The sequence below is a fragment of the Pongo abelii genome, chromosome 15 (assembly GCF_028885655.2).
Source record: "Pongo abelii isolate AG06213 chromosome 15, NHGRI_mPonAbe1-v2.0_pri, whole genome shotgun sequence".
NCBI classification, from domain to species: Eukaryota; Metazoa; Chordata; class Mammalia; order Primates; family Hominidae; genus Pongo; species Pongo abelii.
In genome coordinates, this window is record NC_072000.2 from 77927135 (window position 1) to 77949735 (window position 22601).

The 22601-nt window shown below is 40.8% G+C and overlaps 1 protein-coding gene across 1 annotated transcript in view; it reads left to right on the forward strand.

Moving 5' to 3' along the window:
* Positions 1-22305, forward strand: part of DNAL1 (dynein axonemal light chain 1) — a 53164-nt gene extending 30859 nt beyond the window's left edge. The window contains exons 6-8 of the mRNA XM_024231705.3: positions 11279-11405; positions 13372-13512; positions 20094-22305. Of these exons, the coding sequence (XP_024087473.1) occupies positions 11279-11405; positions 13372-13512; positions 20094-20134 (309 nt within the window). The 3' untranslated portion in view covers positions 20135-22305. The remainder of the gene's footprint in view (positions 1-11278; positions 11406-13371; positions 13513-20093) is intronic.
* The last annotated feature ends 296 nt before the right edge of the window (positions 22306-22601 follow it).

Consider the following 22601-nt stretch of genomic DNA (forward strand, 5'->3'; position numbering starts at 1 on the left):
TCAGTGACTCAACATGTTTTATTACAGTTACACAACTATTAAGTTAAAATTTTAGTCTGGGCGCGGCGGCTCACGCCTGTAATCCCAGCTCTTTGGGAGGCCGAGGCGGGCAGATCATGAGGTCAGGAGTTCGAGACCAGCCTGACCAACATGTTGAAACCCCGTCTCTACTAAAAATACAAAAATTAGCCAGTCCTGGTGGCACGCGCCTCTAATCCCAACTACTCAGGAGGCTGAGACAGGAGAATCGCTTGAATCCGGGAGGCAGAGGTTGCAGGAGCCGAGATCGCGCCACTGCACTCCAACCTGGGCAACAGAGTGAGACTTTGTCTCAATAAATAAATAAATAATAAAATAAAATAATTTTTTTTTTTTTGAGATGGAGTCAAAATTTTAATTCTAGGCCAGGCGTGGTGGCACTTACCTGTAATCCCAGCTACTAGGGAGGCTGAGGCACAATCACTTGATCCTGGGAGGCCGAGGTTGCAGTGAGTCGAGATCACGCCAGTGTACTCCAGCCTGGGTGACAGAGCAAGACTCTGTCTCAAAAAAAAAAATTTTTTTTTAAATTCTATAAGTACCATATGTTCATTGCAAAAACAAATCAAGCAATTTATAAATGTATGAAATATGCTGTGAAAATCTTTGGTCTTTCTACCTCCTATTCCCTACCAGCTCCATAAAGTAACACAAATTTTATTGTTTTGTGCACTTTAAAATATTTTCTGTGGATATACAAATAAATAGCTCTGTGTATATGTGTATGTGTGTCATATTGTTTGTTCTGATAGTGTACAAGGCAGTTTTTCCTGTAATTTAACTTTTTCTCTCAACAATATATCAATAATATCCTTCAATGTCAATACATGCAGATTTAATACATTAAAAATAGCTGCGTAGTTTTCCACAGTATCAGTATACAATCATGTGTTTAACTATTCCTATACTGCTGGGCATTTTGATTATTTCCAGGGTTTTTTTCCTTGGGTGAGGAGTGTGGGTTTTCTCTCTCTCTCTCTCTCGATTTCTTCCTCTTTCTTTTCTTGCTATTACAAATCATGTTGCAGTGAACATCTTTGCACACATGTCCCGCAGCAGTTATTTGTGTATTTACATATGATGGGATAGATTTCTAAAAGTAGAAAAGCTGAGGATATTTTTGTGCATTTAAATTTTTGATAGGTACCTCAAATTGTTCCCACAATGCTAATGCTAGTTTCTATTTCCGTCACTGGCACATGGATGAAGATTATCCCCTCCACCCTCAACATCAGTGAGTAGTATTCATTTTTTTTTTTTTTTTTTTTTTTTTTTTGAGACGGAGTCTCGCTCTGTCTCCCAGGCTGGAGTGCAGTGGCACGATCTCGGCTCACTGCAAGCTCTGCCTCCCGGGTTCACGCCATTCTCCTGCCTTAGCCTCCCAAGTAGCTGGGACTACAGGCGCCTGCCCCCACGCCTGGCTAATTTTTTGTATTTTTAGTAGAGACTGGGTTTCACCTTGCTAGCCAGGATGGTCTCGATCTCCTGACCTCGTGATCTGCCTGCCTCGGCCTCCCAAAGTGCTGGGATTACAGGCGTGAGCCACCGCGCCCAGCCAGTGGTATTCATATCTTTAACATTTGTCAGTATGATAGGCAAAATGGAGTCTGGTGGTGGTGTTGATTTTTTTTTTTTTTTAGAGGCAGGGTCTTGCTATGTTGTCCAGGCTGAACTCAAACTCCTGGGCTCAAGTGACCCTCTTGCCTCAAGTCTCCTGAGTAGCTGGGACTACAGGCCACTGTTCGCGGCAAGTACCATGTTGTTTTAATTTCCATTATCTATTCAGTTCTGACTTTGAATGTCTTTTCTTTGTAAACATATATATAAACATATATATATATATATATATATTTGTGTGTGTGTGTGTGAGATGGCGGTCTGACTTTGTCACCCAGGCTGGAGTGCAGTGACACAATCTCAGCTCACTGCCACCTCGACCTCCTGGGCTTAAGTGATCCTCCCACCTCAGCCTTCCAAGTACCTAGGACTACAGGCACGCACCACCACACCTGGCTAATATTTTTTATTTTTTGTAGAGACATGGTTTCGCCATGTTGCCCAGGCTGGTCTTGAACTCCTGAGCTCAAGCAATCTGCCCATGTCAGCCTCCCAAAGTGCTTAGGACTACAGGCATGAGCCACTGGGCCCCGCTGAACATCTTTTTATATACTAGTCATTTAGGTTTCGTCTTTTGGAAATTGACCAAACACATTTTTAACCCGTTTTTCTACTAGATTTATCTTTTTCTTACTGAATTATAGGTACTCTTTAATATTCCTAATAATTATCGATTATTGAAAATGTTATTATATTGTTGTTGTAATTATCATTTATTAACCACACAGTAGGCTCTTTACATGCATTATCTCATTTCCAGCTCACAAGTAGATAATGTTATTATCTGTATTTTAAGGTAAAGAAACTGAGGCTCAGTTATGTAAAGTTTTCGAATATAGTGAGCAGGTATTCTTTTTTTTTTTTTGAGCAGTGCTACCCCATAGGCAGTGTTCCTGGAGTAGCAATTGTGAACAGGCATTCTTAAACACTGTTGCTGAGACAGGCAGTTTGTCAATAGCTATCACAATATTCAATGTGTATTTCTTTGTCCCATCTATTCTATATTTAGGAGTTTTTCATACATGGACAAAGATGGTGGAGCAAGTATTTCACTGCAACATAGCTTATACAAAAGACTGCAACAATCTAAGTGTCTATCAGCAGCGGACGTCTAAATATATTAATAAATACTATGCATTGAGGAAAAACAATGAGGTGGAACTTCCCTCTGTGTTGATATGGAATAATTTGCAAGATATATTAAGTATAGAAAAAGCAAAGTGAATATTTATATGTACATATATGCATAGAGTATTTCTGGTGATAGTTGTTACTTCTGGGCAAGGGACCTGGGGTATAGGGTGAGAAAGACTTTTCTTTTTTATTTTTATTTTATTTTATTTTTTTTGAGACAGAGTCTCGCTGCATCCCCCAGGCTGGAGCGCAGTGGCTGGATCTCAGCTCACTGCAACCTCGGCCTCCTGGGTTCAAGCGATTCTCCTGCCTCAGCCTCCCAAGAAGCTGGGACTACAGGCACCCACCACCACGCCCGGCTAATTTTTCTATTTTTAGTAGAGATGGGGTTTCACCATATTGGCTGTGCTGGTCTGGACTCCTGACCTTGTGATCCACCTGCCTCGCCCTCCCAAAGTGCTGGGATTACAGGCGTGAGCCACCGTGCCCGGCCAAGACTTTTCTTTTTATACTTGTTGATTTTTTAAAATCTTGTGTACATTATTAATACTCTTTCTGTTAAAATACTGATTATCTTCTCCTTAAAAAAATACAAACAAAAAAATGCACTCATGTTTGTAGCAGCATTATTTATAATAGCCAAAAGGTGGAAGCAACCTAAGTGTTCACTGAGAGATAATTGGATAAACAAACAAAAAAGAAGCTAATGAAGGAGAGGAGAAGGGCAGAAGGAAAGGGGAGGCAGAGAAGAGGAAGATTGCTAGTCAGACCCTGGCAATCTGATCTTAGTTTCCATATTGAAATTTAATGCAGTTTTCAAAACTACTAATATATTTTCTCTTAGTTTGTTTCTTGTCTTTTTACCTTATTCGTGGTTGCCAAATGGTATTTAAAAATTTTTGTTAGTCAAATCTTTATGATTTCAGTGTTTTGTATTTTACATAGAAGGTCCTAGGTACTAGATTGTAAAAATAGTCTTATCTTCTCTTTTTTAATTAAAAATTTTAAGTCTATACTCTTAATTCATCTGGAGTTTATTTTTACATGTATCATGAGGTGCAGGTATCATGTCTCTTTTTTTTCTTTCTTTAATTGGTTAGCCATTTATTGAAAAGTCTCTTTTTCCTACTGTTTGGAAATGCCACCTGCTAAACTCCTGGATATGCATGGGTAGGTTCCTGGATGGTCAGTTTCTTTCTGTTTGTTGTTCTTTCTATAAATTTCAGCTTCAATATCATGCTGCTTTAATTTTCTTTAACTTTAGAATTTATTTTGATATCAAGAAAAATCTTCTCTCCTTTTTCAAAATATTTATGGGCATTTACTCTTCAGAGAAACTTGAGAATCATTTTATCAAATTATCTTAATATATCTTGCAAATTATTCCATTTCAGCACATACAGGTAAGTTCCACCTTGTTGTTTTCCTCAATGCATAGTATTAATATATTTAGCTAGTCCACAGCTGACAGACACTTAGGTTGTTGCAGTCTTTTGTACAAGCTGTGTTGCTCTACCATCTTTGTCCATGTATGAAAAAACTCCTAAATATTAAATTTGTGGGTTGATTTGGAGAGAAGTTATATCTTTATAATAATGAATCTTATGAAAAGATGTATTCATATTTTTTATGTCCTTCAGTAGAATTCCATAGTTTTAATTCCTATAAGACCTTGTATATTTCATATACAAAGATTTATTTCTGAGTAATTCTTAAATTGACACATTATAATTATACTTATTCATGGGGTACAATGCAATGTTTTGATACGTATATATACGTTGTATAATGATCAAACCAAGGTGATTAGCATATCAATCACTCAAACACTTATTATTTATTTGTAGTGAGAACATTAAAAATCTTCTAGCTATTTTGAAATACAGTCATGCATCACATAATGACTGGGATATATTCTGAGAAATGCAACATTAGGCAATCTTGTTGTGTGAACATCACCGAGTGTGCTTACACAAACCTAGATGGTATAGCCTACTACATACATAAGCTATATGGTTTAGCCTATTGCTCCTAGGCCACAAACCTGCTCAGCATATCACTGTACTGAGTGCTGCAGGCAGTTGGAACACAATGGTAAGTATTTGTATATCTAAACATAGAAAAAGTACAGTAAAAATACAGTGTAAAATACGAGAAATGATACAGGTGTATAGAGCATTTATCATAAATGGAGCTTGCAGGACTGCAAGTTTCTCTGGATGAGTCAGGGAGTGAGTGATGAGTGAATGTGAAGGCCTAGGACATTACCGTACACAACTGTAGATTTTTTTTGTTGTTGGTTTTTGTTGTTGTTGGTTTTTTGTTGTTGTTGTTGTTTTTTGAGACGGAGTCTCACTCTGTCACTGAGGCTGGAGTGCAGTGGCACCCTGTCGGCTCACTGCAACCTCCATCTCCTGGGTTCAAGCAATTCTCCTGCCTTAGCCTCCTGAATAGCTGGGATTGCAGGAGCCCACCACCATGCCCGGCTAGTTTTTATATTTTTTACTAGAGGTGGGGTTTCACCATGTTGGCCAGGCTGGTCTCGAACTCCTGACCTCAGGTGATCTACCCGCCTTGGCCTCCCAAAGTGCTGGGATTACAGGCATGAGCCACCGCGCCCGGTCCACAACTGTAGATTTTATAAAACACTGTACACAGGCTACACTTAATTTATAAACAATGTTTTAGCTGGGCACAGTGGCACACATCTGTAATGCCAGCACTTGAGGAGGCTGAGGCGGTGGGATCACTTAAGGCCAGTAGTTGGAGTCAAGCATGGACAACATAGCGAGACCCCATCTCTACAAAAAAAAAAAAATATATATATATATATATATATTAGTTGGGTGTGGTGATGCACACTGTAGTCCTAGGTATCAGGAAACTGAGGATTGCTTGAGCCCAGGAGTTAGAGTTTGCAGTGCGCTGTGATCACACTACTGCACTCCAGCCTGGACAACAGAGCAAGACCCTGCCTCTAAATAAATGAATAAATAAATAAAAATAATATGTCTAGCCGGGTGTGGTGGCTCATGTGTGTAATCCCAGCACTTTGGGAGACTGAGGCAGGCGGATGACCTCAGGTTGGGAGTTCGAGACCAGCCTGACCAGCATGGATAAACCCCATCTCTACTAAAAATACAAAATTAGCGAGGCGTGGTGGTGCATGCCTGTAATTCCAGTTACTTGGAAGGCTGAGGCAGGAGAATCGCTTGAACCTGGGAGGTGGAGGTTGCAGTGAGTCGAGATCCCACCTTTGTACTTCAGCGGCAACAAGAGCAAAACTCTGTCTCAAAAATAATAATATTAATATGTTTTTATTTCTTCAATAAGAAATTAACCTTAGCTTACTGTAACTTTTTTTTTTTTGAGATGGAGTCTTGCTCTGTTGCCCAGGCTAGAGTGCAGTGGCTCAATCTCAGTTCACTGCAATCTCTGCCTCCCAGGTTCAAGCTATTCTCCTGCCTCAGCCTCCCGAGTAGCTGGGATCACAGGTGCTCACCACCATGCCTGGCTAATTTTTTTTTTTTTTTTTTTTTTTAGTACAGATAGGGTTTCTCTGTGTTGGCTAGGCTAGTCTCGAACTCCTGGCCTCAAGTGATCTGCCCGCCTCGGCCACCCAAAGTGCTGGGATTACAGGCATGAGCCACTGCGCCCGGCCAACTTTTTTAATTTTAAAAACTTTTCAATATTTTTTTAAATTTTTGACTTTTTTGTAATAACAGCTGGAAACACAAACACATTGTATAGCAGTACAAAAATATTTTCTTTATTTCATTATTCTATAAGCTTTCTATAAGCTTTTTCCTATCTTTAAATTTTTAAATCTTTTTTACACATTTTTGTTAAAAATGAAGACACAAACACATACATTAGCCTAGGCCTACCCAGAGTCAATATCACTGTCTTCCACCTCCACATCTTGTCCCACTGGAAAGTCTTCAGGGGCAGTAACACACATGGAGCTACCATTTCCTACGACAACAGTGCCTTCTTTCTAGAATACCTCCTTAAGGACCTGCCTGAGGCTGTTTTACAGTTAGTTTTTTTTTTTTTTTTTTTTTTTTGAGTCGGAGTTTCGCTCTTGTTGCCCAGGCCAGAGTGCAACAGCACAATCTCGGCTCACCGCAACCTCCGCCTCCCAGGGTCAAGCGATTCTTCTGCCTCAGCCTTCCGAGTAGCTGGGATTACAGGCGTGTGCCACCACGCCCAGCTAATGTATTTTTAGTAGAGACGGTTTCTCCATGTTGGTCAGGCTGGTCTCGAACTCCCTACCTTAGGTGATCCACCCACCTCGGCCTCCCAAAGTGCTGGGATTGCAGGCGTGAGCCACCGTGCCCAGCCTACAGTTAACTTTTTTTAATAAGTAGAAGGGGTATATCTAAAATAACTATAAAAAGTATAGTAAATACATAAACCAGTAATATTGTCATTTACTATCATTATTATGTACTATACATAAGTGTATGTGTTATGTGTGTGTACGGCTGGTGGCTCAGTAGGTTTGTTTACACTAGTATCACCACAAACATGAATGCCTTGTGCTACCACATTATGACTGCTGTGATATCACTAGGCAATAGGAATTTTTCAGCCCTATTATAATCTTATGGGACCACATTGTGTATAGAGTCAATCATTGATTGAAATGTTATACATTGCATGACCGTATACATTATTGTTAACTATAGTTAACCTGCTGTGCAATAGAACACCAGAGCTTATTCTCCTATATAATTGTAACTTGGTACTCATTTACCAACTTATTCCCATCCTCCCCTCAGCCCACCACCCCCCTCTCCAGTCTCTGGTAACTACTGTTTTGCTCTCTACTTCCATGAGATCAACTTTTTTTATTTATTATTATTATTATTATTATTATTATTATTATTTTGAGAATAACAAGTTCACCCTTGTTACCCAGGCTGGAGTGCAATGGTGTGATCTTGGCTCACTGCAACCCCCACCTTCCAGGTTCAAGCGATTCTCTTGCCTCTTCCTCCCAGGTAGCTGGGATTACAGGTGGCCACCACCACGCCTGGCTAATTTTATATATTTAGTAGAGACGGGGTTTCACCATGTTGGTCAGGCTGGTCTCAAATTGCTGACCTCAAGTGATCCACCCACCTCGGCCTCCCAAAGTGCTGGGATTACAGACGTGAGCTACCGCACCTGGCTGAGATCAACTTTTTTAGATTCCACATATGAGTGAGATCATGCCGTGTCATTCTGTGTCTGATGTGTCACTTAACATAATGTTCTCCAGGTTCATTCACATTGTAGCAAATGACAGGATTTCATGCTTTTTTATGGCTGAATAGTATTCCATTGTGTGATATACCATATTTTCCTTATCCATTCATTCATTATTGGACACTTAGGTTGATTCCATATTTTGGCTATTGTGAATAGTGCTGCAGTAAACATGGGAGTGCTGATAGCTATCTCTTTGACATACTATTTTCATTTCTTTTGGCTATATACCCTGTAGTGAGATTGCTGAATCATATGGTAGTTCTATTTTTAATTTCCTGGGTAATTTATAGTTTTTGTTGCTATGATGCATTTCTCTTTAACACCCTTCCTGTTTATATTAAATAATATAAAAGCCATTTATTTTTGCATACTTAACATGTAATCAACTACCTACCAACAATTCTTAACTGTTTATAAATCACATCCCCACAAGAATTTTCAAGCAACATTGTGTTACCTGGATTCATTACTTTATACAGAGCAATAATCATCATCATCATTCATCATTACATATAGTCCAAAATAGAGGTCAGCTGGGCATGGTGGCTCACGCCTATAGTCCTAGCACTTTGGGAGGTCGAGGCAGGATTGCTTGAGGCCAGGAGTTTGAGACCAGCCTAGACAACATAGTGAGACCCTTGTCTCTACAAAAAAAAAAATTTTTTTTTAATTAGCCAAGCATGGTGGCATGTGCCTGTTCTAACTACTCAGGGGGCTGAGGCAGGAGGATCACTTGAGCCCAGGAGTTCAAGGCTGCAGTGAGCTGATTGTGCCCTGTACTGCAGCCTGGGTAACAGATCGAGACCCTGTCTCTAAATTAAAAAACAAATTTAAAAAATAGAGAGATTTTATGGCATTTCATAAAGCTCTCCCACTTCTGTAACCTCCAACATATTATTTACAGAGTAGACATTTACTTTTTTGTTTTCAATACTTACAATGGTTTGTTGACCTTAAAAAATCAAATTCTAATAGCTGAGAGGAACCTTAAAGAACTTGTCCAACTTCCTTATTTTTTCCAATGTTTTTTATGGTGGTGAAATATACATAACATAAAGTTTACCATCTAAAGCATTTTTAAGTGTATAGTTCAGTGGTAGTAAGTAGACTTGCACAACCATCACCATCCATCTCCAGAACTCTCTTCATCTTGCGTGTCTGAATCTCTGTAAGCATACAATAGCTTCCTACTGCCTCTTCCCCCATCCCTGGCACCCACCATTCCACTTTCCGTCTTTACAAATTTAACTACTCTAGGTATTTCATATAAGTAGTATCATACAGCATTTATCTTTTTGTGACTGGCTTATTTAACTTAGTGTAATATCCTCAAGTTTCATCCATGTTGTAGCATGTGTCAGAATTTCCTTTCTGCTTAGTTTTTTTTTTTTGTTTTTTGTTTTTTTTTGAGACTGAGTCTCGCTGTATCGCTGAGGCTGGAGTGCAGTTGCGCATTTTCGGCTCATTCCAACCTCCACCTCCCAGGTTCAAGTGATTCTTCTGCCTCAGCCACCGAAGTAGCTGGGACTACAGGCATGTGCCACCATGCCCGGCTAATTTTTTAATATTTTTAGTGGAGATGGGATTTTACCATGTTGGCCAGGCTGGTCTCAAACTCCTGACCTCAGGTGAGCCGCCCGCCTTGGCTTCCCAAAGTGTTGGGATTACAGATGTGAGCCACTGCACCCAGCCCATTCCTGCTTAATATTAAATGATATTCTATTACGGTATGTATATACCATATTTTGTTTATCCGTTTGTCTATCAGTGGACACTTGGGTCACGTCCATCTTTTGGCTATTGTGAATTTGCTACTGTGAACATGGGTGTACCAATATCTCGAGATCCCACTTTCATTTCTTCTGAATACGTGCCGAGAAGTGGAATGGCTGGATCCCTTGTTAAGTGATATCAATTATCATATGATAATTGTTTTAATTTTTTAAGGAACTGCCAAATTGTTTTCCATAGCAGCTGCACCATTTTACCTCCCTGCCAACCGTGTACAGAGTTCCAATTTCTCCACATCCTCACTAATACTTACTATTTTCTGTGATTTTGATAGTAGCTATCCTAATGGGTATCAGATGGTATTTCATTGCTCCAATCTCCTCATTTTACAGAGTAAGAAACTGAGGGGAGAAATGGCTTGTTTACATGCAGAAGCTGACCAGTTTGCTAAATGACTGTTCAGTTATTGTCCAATTCTCGAAAGAGTCAGCTTATTTAATGACAGATTTCACTGAATTGATTCACTCAAACTTTGCCAGGTTTTCCTCGTTGATATTCACTAGACTGCTTCACAAAAATCTTGTCTTTATTATCTACTTAACAAATACTTACAGGAAATTGTATTATTGGCTGGGCACAATGGCTCATGCCTTAATCCCAGCACTTTGGGAGGCCGAGGCGGGCAGATCCCTTGAGTCCAGGAGTTCAAGACCAGCCTGGACAACATCTCTACAAAACCCATCTCTACCAAAAAGACAAAAATTAGCCAGATGTGGTAGTGTGCCCCTGTCGTCCCAGCTACTAGGGAGGCTGAGGTGAGAGGATTCCTTGAGTCCAGGGGAGGTTGAGGCTGCAGTTAGCTGTGAGTGTGCCACTGCACCCCAGTCTGGGTGACAGAGCGAGACCCTGTCTCAAACAAAACAAAACAAAAAACAACTTTTTTGTGTTTGAAAATTATCATAATAAATGTTGGAGAAGACCCTGAATTTTAGACCTAGCTCTATTATTTAATAGCAGTGTGTTCTTAGAAAAAGCCCTTAATCCCCCTATAATAGAAATCAAATAACCTGCCTTATCTGCTTTAAAGCAGATGTTGTAAGGACCAAGTAATATACTCTATAGGAATGTAATTTGAAAACCGTACCATTAATGAATGTGATAAGATAGTGCCATTATTTCCCCTCTTGGTGATTTCAGTAGCTATTCTTAGTAACGTATTATGTTTTGTGATTTTTTTTTTTTTTTTTTTTTTTTTTTTTTTTTTTTTTAGTGGAGCAATCAGAGAAGGAAGAGTTCAGATTGGTTTGAAGAAGGGAATGGAATGTTCTACTTAGCTCCCTCAATGAGGAAAAAAAAAACTCCCACACAACTACTAGCTCTTCTACAAGTAGACAGGCAGGGTCTAAGTTCACTTTGAAAGTCATTATGTATATCTTTATAAAGAAGGAGACAGAAAGAAAAGGTTAAACATAAACATAAATCAAATTTTGTTCTTTTTCAGGAGGCAGTAGGGGACACGTTAGAAGAACTGTGGATCTCCTACAATTTTATTGAGAAGTTGAAAGGAATCCACGTAATGAAGAAGTTGAAGATTCTCTACATGTCTAATAACCTGGTAAAAGACTGGGGTAAGCGGAGAGTGGCCCTTTGCTAACCTTCTACCGCCTGTTTATAGAAAATAGTCCGAGAGGGAAAAGATGCAAAACGAGAACGTTTATTTCTAAGCACAGAGAGAAAGTGGGAACATTTATGTCTAAGCTCAGAGAGAAGTAGCTATAGGAGTTTCTAAATTTTAAATGGTTAACATTTATATTTAAATATTTACTTAGGATGGGCCGGGCGCGGTGGCTCACACCTGTAATCCCAGAACTTTGGGAGGCTGAGGCGGGTGGATCACGAGGTCAGGAGATCGAGACCATCCTGGCTAACACAGTGAAACCCCGTCTCTACTAAAAATACAAAAAAATTAGCCGGGCGTACTCGGGAGTCCCAGCTACTCGGGAGGCTGAGGCAGGAGAATGGCGTGAACCCGGGAATCGGAGCTTGCAGTGAGCCGAGATCGCGCCGCTGCACTCCAGCCTGGGCAACAGAGCGAGACTCCGTCTCAAATACCTAACGTTAAATGACGAGTTAATGGGTACAGCATACCAACATGGCACATGTATACATATATAACAAACCTGCACGTTGTGCACAAGTACCCTAAAACTTAAAGTATAATAAAAATAAAAAAAGTGAAAGAACTTGAAAAAAAAAATTAGGATGAATATAATCTGATAGGTCCTCGTCCTATTAGTCATGAAAAAAATTTAAGCTATTATCCAAAGGCTGAAGTAATTAGTTTAAATTTAATACTTCATAGGTAGAAGACTTATTTGATATCTATGTTACTTCGCTTTTTATTGTACATAATTCATTCAGTTATATGCGATGAACTATACCAGTCTCTTTGGATACATAGTTGAATAGGACATTATCCCTGCCCTCAAGGAGTTCACAGCTTAGTCGGGAAAATTAGTTTGTAAGCTGATAATTATAAAACTGTGATAAGAGGCCAGGCGCAGTGGCTCTTGTTGGTAATCCCAACAATTAGGGAGGCCAAGGTGGGCAGATCACCTGAGGTCAGGAGTTTGAGACTAGCCTGGCCAACATAGCAAAACCCAAAATTTTTTTTGTAAAAATACAAAAATACAAAAACATAGCCAGGTGTGGTGGTACATGCCTGTAGTCCCAGCTACTTGGGAGGCTGAGGCATGAGAGTTGCTTTAACCTGGGAGGCAGAGGTTGCAGTGAGTGGAGATCATGCCGTTGCACTCCAGCCTGGGTGACAGAAGGAGACTCTTTCTCAAAACAAAAAAAAAGCAAAACTGTGTGATAAGTTCTGCAATAGAGATTTGAATGAGTTGTTTTAAGAATTCAAAGATGAGGGAATGGGTACAGACAAAGGCAGGTTAGCTTAACCTACACTGATGCAGCACAGCATGAAGAAGACCTGTCACTGGAGAGTGATTTGTTCTTTTTGACTGAATCTCATCTCGTCTTACTTTATCCTTATGCTAGCATTTAAAGTAGAGAGGTATGTCTTCTTTTACCCTCCCATCCTGTAATGTCTTCTGAGAATGACTTTATATGGTATAACTTTCCTAGCTTCCTTCAAAATCTTAAACAACTAATTGTCATCAATAGTCACAAACTGAGGGTTAATGATATTGGATTTTAATCCCCAAAATTGTAACAGTAAAACTTGCTGGGTTTTTTTTTTTTTTTTTTTGAGACAGAGTCTTGCTCTGTTGCCCAGTCTGGAGTGCATTGGTGCAATCTCGGCTCACTGCAACCTCTGTCTCCCGGGTTCAAGCAATTCTCCTGCCTCAGCCTCCTGAGTAGCTGGGACTACAGGCGCCCGCCACCACGCCTGGCTTATTTTTGTATTTTTAGTAGAGATGGGGTTTCACTGTGTTAGCCAGGATGGTCTCGATCTCCTGACCTCGTGATCCGCCCGCCTTGTCCTCCCAAAATTCTGGGATTACAGGCGTGAGCCACCACACCTGGCCAAAACTTGCTGTTTTAATATGGAAAATATTCTTTTACTTGTAGCTGAGTTTGTGAAGCTGGCAGAACTGCCATGCCTGGAAGACCTGGTGTTTGTAGGCAATCCCTTGGAAGAGAAACATTCTGCTGAGAATAACTGGATTGAAGAAGCAACCAAGAGAGTGCCCAAACTGAAAAAGCTGGATGGTGAGTGATTCTGAGCTGGCTTAGACATGTCTTCTAGGCATAAAAATGGAATTTGTGGCATGGAATCATGAAGAGGAGAAAAACTAAGGAAAAAATACCTCTGATCTTCCAGGTCATTTCTATCTATATAAAATTGAATGGTCTAGGTTTGAGCCAAGGTGAGATGAAAAACTGCTAGGATATTTAGACCGGTACAAGATTCTCCCTAGACCAAAAGCTTATAAGAAAGCTAGGCCTGGCCGGGCACAGTGGCTCACGCCTGTAATCCTAGCACTTTGGGAGGCTGAGGCAGGTGGATCACCGAAAGTCAGGAGTCCGAGACCAGCCTGGCCAACATGGTGAAACCCCATCTCTACTAAAAATACAAAAATTAGCCAGGCGTGGTGGCGGGCACCTGTAATCCCAGCTACTCGGGAGGCTGAGGCAGGAGAATCGCTTGAACTCGGCGGGCGGAGGTTGCAGTGAGCTGAGATTGTGCCATTGCACTCCAGCCTGGGCAAAAAAGAGTGAAATTCCATCTCAAAAAAAAAGGAAAGAAAGCTAGACCTTATAAATCTACGTGGAGCCAGTCACAGTGGCACGTTTCTGTAGTCCCAAGCTATTCAATGAGGCAGGAAAATTGCTTGAGGTCAGGAGTTTGAGTCCAGCCTTCGCAATATAGTGAGAAAAACCCTGTATTTATTTTTTAAAAATTGTATATTTATTTTTTCCTGATATAAATTTCCTTCTGTTATGTTGGATTAAAGCTGGAATTATTCAGGGTTTGGTGCTGAGCCTCCTCCTTTTCTCACTCTTCCCTGTATCACAAAGAGGTCACCCATGCAAGCAGTAAGAGAGAAGGATCCTGGCCAGGTGCAGTGGCTCACGCCTGTAATCCTAGCACTTTGGGAGGCCGAGGCGGGCAGATCACCTGAGGTTGGGAGTTCGAGACCAGCCTGACCAACATGGAGAAACCCCATCTCTACCAAAAATACAAAATTAACCGGATGTGGTGGTGCATGCCTGTAACCCCATCTACTCGGGAGGCTGAGGCAGGAGAATCGCTTGAATCTGGGAGGCGGAGGTTGTGGTGAGCCATGATTGTGGCACTACACTCCAGCCTGGGCAACGAGAGTGAAACTCCATCTCAAAAAAAAAAAGAGAGAGAGAAGGATCTTCACTTCCAGACAACATAAAGTTCCATGTCTATCTACTATCTACTTGTACTTTTATGTAAAAGGAAAATAAACTTCTGGCTCATTTAAGCAAGTTAAAAAAAGAAAAGTTAGGCTTATTCTCAAGTCAGAAAGGTGATACAAAGGTCACAAATTTTGATCAGAATCAAAAATTCTGATTCTGCAGAATAATCAGAAATACATGGTAAGCAGTTGCTTTTTTACAATTTGATCAAAATTGTGGTGTTCTCTCTCTCTGTCTCTCCCCTCATCCCCAGTCTTAGTTTCCCAATATCTTAAGATCAGTGTCAGCATCAGTAGATAACCCTGATTAACTGTATCAAGTCCCAGCTCCTCCACTTAATAGTCTGTGAAATTGTGCTAATTAATTAATCTCACCAAACCTTGTTCATTTGTAATCTAAAAACTGGAGATGATAATAGTATCATTAGTAATCATTTTAGAACATATATCAGAGTATTATTATGAGGATTAATTGAAATAATCTATGTGAAACACTGAACACATGGAGATAATCTATGCTAAATGTTGTGCTTAACATAAAGTAAGTATTCAAAATATATGTTATTAGCTGGGTGTGGTGGCTCACACCTGTAATCCCAGCACTTTGGGAGGCCGAAGTGGGAGGATCACTTGAGGTCAGGAGTTCCAGACCAGCCTGGCCAACATGGTGAAACCCCATCTCCACTAAAAATACAAAACTAGCTGGACCTGGTAGTGGGCGCCTGTAATCTCAGTTATTCAGGAGGCTAAGGCAGGAGAATTGCTTGAACCTGGGAGGCGGTGGTTGCAGTGAGCCAAGATGATGCCACTGCACTCCAGCCTGCGCAACAGAGCGAGACTCTGTCTCAGAAACAAAATAAAGAGTTATAATTATTTTAGATTTTAACTCAATCCCAAAATGCAAGTGTATAAGAAATATTTCAGTATAAATCGACCTCATTTTGACTTTGAACACTACCTCCCCAATTCAATTCAGCTGGGCTGTTAAGAAATTCAGTCTGTCATTCTTTTTTTTTAGAGTCTGGCTCTGTTGCCCAGGCTGGAGTACAGTGGTGCAATCTTGGCTCACTGCAACCTCCGCCTCCCAGGTTCAAGCAATTCTCCTGCCTCAGCCACCCGAGTAGCTGGAACTACAGGCGCGTGCCACCACCCCCAGCTAATTTTTGTATTTTTAGTAGAGATGGGGTTTCACCATGTTGGCCAGGATGGTTTTGATCTCTTGACCTCGTGATCCGCCCACCTCGGCCTCCTAAAATGCTGGGATTATAGGTGTGAGCCACTGTGCCCAGCCTTTATTTTATTTTATTTTTTTTGAGACAGAGCCTTGCTCTGTCACCCAGGCTAGAATGCAGTGGTGCCATCGCAACTCACTGCAAGCTCCGCCTCCCAAGTTCAAGTGATTCTCCTGCCTCAGCCTCCTGATTTCAAATCATTTGTCTTTACTTCCTTCAGGGTTGTACGTAGAAAGCGAACCTCTTCCCTTAATAAAATAGAGGCCGGGTGTAGTGGCTCAAGCCTGTAATCCCAGCACTTTGGGAGGCCGAGGTGGGTGGATCACCTGAGGTCAGGAGTTTGAGACCAGCCTGGCCCACCTGGTGAAACCCCCTCTCTACTAAAAACACAAAAATTAGCTGGGTGTGGTGGCAGGCGCCTATAATCCCAGCTACTTGGGAGACTGAGGCAGGAGAATCACTTGAACCCGGGAGGCGGAGGTTGCAGTGAGCTGAGATTGCGCCACTGCACTCCAGCCTGGGCAACAGAACAAGACTGGCTCAAAAAAAAAAAAAAAAAAAAAGGAAAGAAAGAAAGAAAAAAAAAATAGGCCGGGCACAGTGGCTCACACCTATAATCCCACCACTTTGGGAGGCCGAGGCGGGCAGATCACCTGAGGTCGGCAGTTCGAGACCAGCCTGACCAACGTGGAGAAACCCCGTCTCTACTAAAAATATAAAATTAGCCAGGCATGGTGGCACATGCCTGTAATCCCAGCTATTTGGGAGACTGGAGCAGGAGAATCGCTTGAACCTAGGAGGCGGAGGTTGCAGTGAGCCGAGCTCACAACATTGCACTCCAGCCTGGGTAACAAGAGTGAAACTCTGTCTCAAAAAAAAAAAAAAAAAAAGAATAAAATAGAACCACCAATGTAGAACTTGAATAGACAAAGCTACATTATGGCCTTTTGGACCATGTATTGACTTCATGTCAATCTGAACAGCCCCTAGAAGAACACCTTAGTCTATTCTAAACCAGTGGGATAGACCAGAACAGAGATGGCCACAGCTGCAAACTTGCCCGTTTTTGTTTCTCTTCTGTTGCTCATAAGCAAAACTGAGGGATCTTTTTTTTTTTTTTGAGACGGAGTCTCACTCTGTCACCCAGGCTGGAGTGCAGTGGCGCGATCTCAGCTCGCTGCAGCCACCACCTCCCAGGTTCAAGCAATTCTCTGCCTTAGCCTCCTGAGGAGCTGGGATTACAGGCACCCGCCACCACGCCCGGCTAATTTTTGTATTTTTAGTAGAGACGGGGGTCTCATCATCTTGACCAGGCTGGTCTTGAACTCCTGACCTCATGATCCACCCACCTCAGCCTCCCTAAGTGCTGGAATTACAGGTGTGAGCCACCACGCCCAGCCTAAAGCTGAGGGATGTTAAAAATCTAAAATAAAAAAGACGGACAATACCAAATGCTAGTGAGGATGTGAAGCAACTCTTATACCCTGTAGGATGGTAATGTAACTTGGTATTAACCACTTTGGGAAATTGGCGTCATCTACAAAAGCTCTACATGTACATTTCTTGTGACCCAGCAATTTCCCTCCTAACTACATACCCCAAAGAAAAGGGTATGAATGTTTACCAAAAGACACATATGAGGATGTTCATAGTAGCAGTATATTAATAGCTAAAAATTAGAAACCACTTAAATGTTCACAAACAATAGAATAGATAGATAAAATATGGCATAATCATACAATGGAATATTAAACAGCAGTAAAAATGAATGAATTACAATTTTACACAACATGGATGAATCATACAAACATAATGTTGAATAAAAGAAGCCAGACACAGGGAACATACTATATCATTCCTGTGGTCCTATTTGGGAGGCTGAGGCAGGAAGATTGCTTGAGTCTGGGAGTTTGAGGCTGTAATGAGCTGTGATCACACCACTGCATTCCAGCCTGGGTAACAGAGCAAGACCTTGTCTTTAAAAAAACAAACAAAAAACAAGGAAAATAAGCTATGGTGTTAGATATTAGGATAGAATATATCTTTTGTGGGTATAGTGACTGGCAGGAGGCCTGAGGCAGTTTTGGGGGTTCTGATAATCTTTTCTTTCTTAAATCGGGGTGCTGGTAACTAGCTCATGTTCACTTTATAAACATTTATCAATCTGTACATTATAATTTGTACACTTTGTATGTTGCGTGTCAACAAAAAGTTCACTTGTCCCACAAGCAAATGCTCGGGGGTGTACAGAGAGGTCAAACTATGCTCACTGCCGTAAAGAACATGTCCCTCTTGGAAGGCATTACTGAGGAAGAGAGGCACTGGGGTTTGTTCTTCATAAAGGGTAGGGTTTAGATGGGAGGAGAGTTGAGGAGGACATTACAAAATGAAGGAACTTTAAGCAGGGCACGGTGGTATGCACCTGTAGATCCAGCTACTTGGGAGGCTGAGGCATGAAGATCCTTTGAGCCCGGGAGTTCAAGTCCAGCCTGGGCAACATAGCAAGCCCTGTCTAAAAATAAATAAATAAATAAATAAAAGAAGAAGAAAGAAAGTCTTCAGAGAAGGGGAGAGAAAAGAAAAGGGAAGGAAAAATGAAGGAACTTTGTTAACCAGTAGGCCAGAGGTAAAAGTGTGTGAGATGAGTTTGGGAGACAATGGACTGATCAGGTTAGCTGGAGTGCAGGGTAAATGGCTGAAGAGTTAAGACTGAATACTCAGCTGGGGTCAGACTGGCTTCAAATGTTAAAGCTCAGTTGGGTGGCCCTTGGCCCAGTGAGAGCCAGAGATGTGCTTTGTTTCCTCTACAGTGATTTTTTTTTTCAGTGTATCCCCAATGTTCAGCAATTGGGGGAGGTCATATAAAACGACAATTAGAGGAGTTCAGATTTTTGGCAGTACTGTGATTACACATTTCATTGTGGGAAATGAGGAATATTTCTTTATGCTTAACATACAAAGCTTTTTTTTTGAGATGGAGTCTTGCTCTGTCACCCAGGCTGGAGTGCAATGGCACAATCTTGGCTCACTGCAACCTCCACCTCCCGGGTTCAAGCGATTCTCCTGCCTCAGCCTTCTGAGTAGATGGGATTACAGGCATGCGCCACAATGGCCAGCCAATTTTGTATTTTTAGTAGAGACAGGGTTTCACCATGTTCGCCAGGCTGGTCTTGAACCCCTGACTTCAAGTGATCCACCCGCCTCGGCCTCCCAAAGTGGTGGGATTACAGGTGTGAGCCACCGCACCCGGCCCATAGAAAGCTTTTAACGTGTACAGAACTTACTTTATTTTTCTACTTGGTACTTCTTGGCTTTTTTTTTTTTTTTTTTTTTTTTTTTTTTTGAGACAGGGTCTTACTCTGCCACCCAGGCTGGAGTGCAGTGGCATAATTACAGCTCACCACAACCTGGACCTCCCAGGCGCAAGTGATCCTCCCACCTCAGCCTCCAAAGTAGTTGAAGACTACAGGCTCACACCACCATGCCTGGCTAATTTTTTTTATTTTTTGTAGAGATGGGGTCTCGCTATGTTGCCCAGGCTGGTCTCCAACTCCTAGGCTTAAGCGCTCCTCTCATCTGGCCTCCCAGAGTGCTGGAATTAGAGGCAGTGAGCCACCATGCCTGGCCATAGGCATTTTTATTTGTGATTTAGCAGTTAGGGGGCTTAATATTCATAAGTATGTATACTAAACCATTTGAGAATTCTCCTGAGAAGCTTTTCAGATAATTTGAAATTAAAGAGATTATTTTGTGAAATTATTTTTATTATGGCACACTTCATAGTATCTCAGAGCTTCTCAGGTTTTTCTTTTTTCTGAGTTGGAGTTTTGCTATTGTCACCCAGGCTGTAGTGCAATGGTGTAATCTTGGCTCACTGCAACCTCTGCTTCCCAGGTTCAAGCGATTCTCCTGCCTCAGCCTCCCGAGTAACTAGGATTACTACCACCCGCCACCATGCCCAGCTAATTTTTGTATTTTTATAGAGACGGGGTTTCACCATGTTGGCCAGGATGGTCTCGAACTCCTGACCTCAGGTGATCCACCTGCCTCAGCCTCCCAAAGTGCTGGGATTACAGGCATGAGCCACCATGCCCTGCCAGGAAAATATTTTCATCTAGAATTTTAGCAATTTTTTGAGAATAACCAGTAATAATTTTCTTTTTCATTTTAGGTGCTCCAGTAATTAAAGGGGATGAGGAAGAAGATAACTAATGCCACTCTTTCCACTGTGTGTTAACTTATTTAAATGTCATAAGAATAATAGATAAATTTTATATAATTGTCTATTTTAAAGATTCTGTATGGAACAAAAGTTTCTTAAGATAAAACAGATCACTCATTCTCATCTTTTTTTTTTTCCCTTAACTTATTCAGTGTTTCTCCCCAAAACTGGTAATGCCAACCTTATATATCCTATTCCTCTTTTTAGAAACCACAAATTTTCAATTTTTGTCTTCAGTCTCAGTTACGTACTGTGTAGCCCCATCTACGAAAACAAAACCTTTGTAGACCAGTCATTTTTAATAACAAAGGAACAAATGTTTTTTTCAGTTTGTTCATTTTTTTTAGGTTAGACATTTTAAAAGATGTACATTTGAAAATTTAGAACATTTTTCCTGAAGGTCTGTCTCTGTACAATTCAGAAGCACAAATATATCTTGCCTTTAGCTCAGAAGGCAGCATGGTGATGGGAAGAGTTCCTCTTAGAAATACAGCAGGTCCGGAACCAAGACTCCAAAGTTCCATTGGAAAAGATATGGTGAAAAAGGCAAAAAGTAGTATCTCAGAGACCTTCTAGTCTATATTGTACTTATTTGTTCTTCCAAAAATGTGCACATTGTCAACTGGAATTTAGGTTGTTTTTATATGCATAGCCACTTGAGTCATTGTGCACAGTCCGTCATTCTGTTATCTCAGTCAGTGGTTAAAATGACTGGCGTGAGCATTTCTTTGACTGATAATGTGGCCATGTTACTCATGTGGACCTAGCCTTAAGCACACACTTTGGTTTTATAGTTCCTTATGTGTTTAAAGCATTAGTTATATTTGAATTCCTAGACTAAATGCTGGCCATTGATATATATGTCAAAATTTACCCTAATGATTTGGTCTGGTGACCCTCATTGTTGGGAAAAGTGACTATCATGGCTATAAGTAAGGATATAATGAAACTTAGTATTTCAAAATATATTTTTTGAGAAGTTCTAAGTTAAACAGCTCTTAAAATGTATTATGTATGTGGTTGTGGAGGGAAGGGAGATGTTTCATTATGAGATCCCAGGCAAATGGCAATATGTTTGAGGATTGTCTCCTACATAAAGCAGTGTAGGTGATTTAACCTCAAAATTGCAAAGCAATAGTTAGATGCAGAGGTTAGAATTTATCATGTAAACAAAAAATCTTTCAGGAAAATGTAAGACATTGTAGTCAGTAAGCAGATGAAGTCATAGGAGGCCATGGCTGAATCACTATTAGATTGCAGAAAAGAAGTCAGGGACCCTCTGCCAAATTGTGCCTAAAGTCCCTCAGAGACTGTTGATTCTGGTTTCCCCATCTACTTGTGTGATTTTACTTGCATAAAATCACAGTGAAAGAGGGAAGAATCATCTTTAAAAAGTGATTGCATAAGTAGTCCTGGGTTTCAGAAGATTTCAGCTATCATTTATATAGGAATTACTTGATTTTTCTAAGTCACTCTGATCAAAAGGGACCACTGCTTTGACAATCAACTCTAAATACTCTAAATACAAACAAGAGAGGCCAGGCGCGGTGGCTCATGCCTGTCATCCCAGCACTTTGGGAGGCCGAGGCGGGCGGATCATCTGAGATCAGGAGTTCAAGACCAGCCTGACCAACATGGGGAAACCCCATCTCTAGTAAAAATACAAAAATTAGCCGGGCGTGGTGGTGGGCATCTGTAGTCCCAACTTCTCGGGAGGCTGAGGCAGGAGAATCATTTGAACCCAGGAGGCGGAGGTTGCAGTGAGCCGAGATTGCGCCACTGCACTTCAGCCTGGGCAACAGAGCGAGACTCCATATAAAAAAAAAAAAAAAAAGAGGAAAACTTGGTCTAACACCCTTTTAGTTTTCTTTTCTCTCTTCTTTTCAATCTGATAGGAAGAAACCTTATTCTACTCTAGCTGGTTTATGCATTCAAAGCTTTTGGACATTTCTTTTATGAACCATAGGCAATGAGCCTTCATTCTCCTTGGTGATGTTTAAGTTCCATAAACTGAGAGGGAAGATGATCTTCTTAAAGTTTGCACTTCCTCCAGTAGGCAAGCTTGAAGCCATGTTGATATGGATATGTTTTCTAAAAGTAACCCTGGAAGTGAATATAACAGGAAGTAAATGATTTCATATTGAATTTGTTTGTAAAATGGCTTAGAGTTTTGGTGTTTGTTTTTTCTGAATTCTGTAATATAGAAACTGGTTCTCTTTCTCCTTGTTTCTCAATGACTTGTAATTACAGGTAGTTCTCAGTCAAATGTAAGATACTTTTCTCTGTCCATTTCATGCAAAATTCATATTCAGTATCATTCAACAAATCTTTGAATGACTTCTATGCATCCCTGTTCATGGAACCCATGCCATTAGAAAATGGCAGTTGGGATGTATGAAGAAATGTAGGATATTCTCTCAAATCATTCCCTAAATTATCCTTTACTGCTGCAAATTT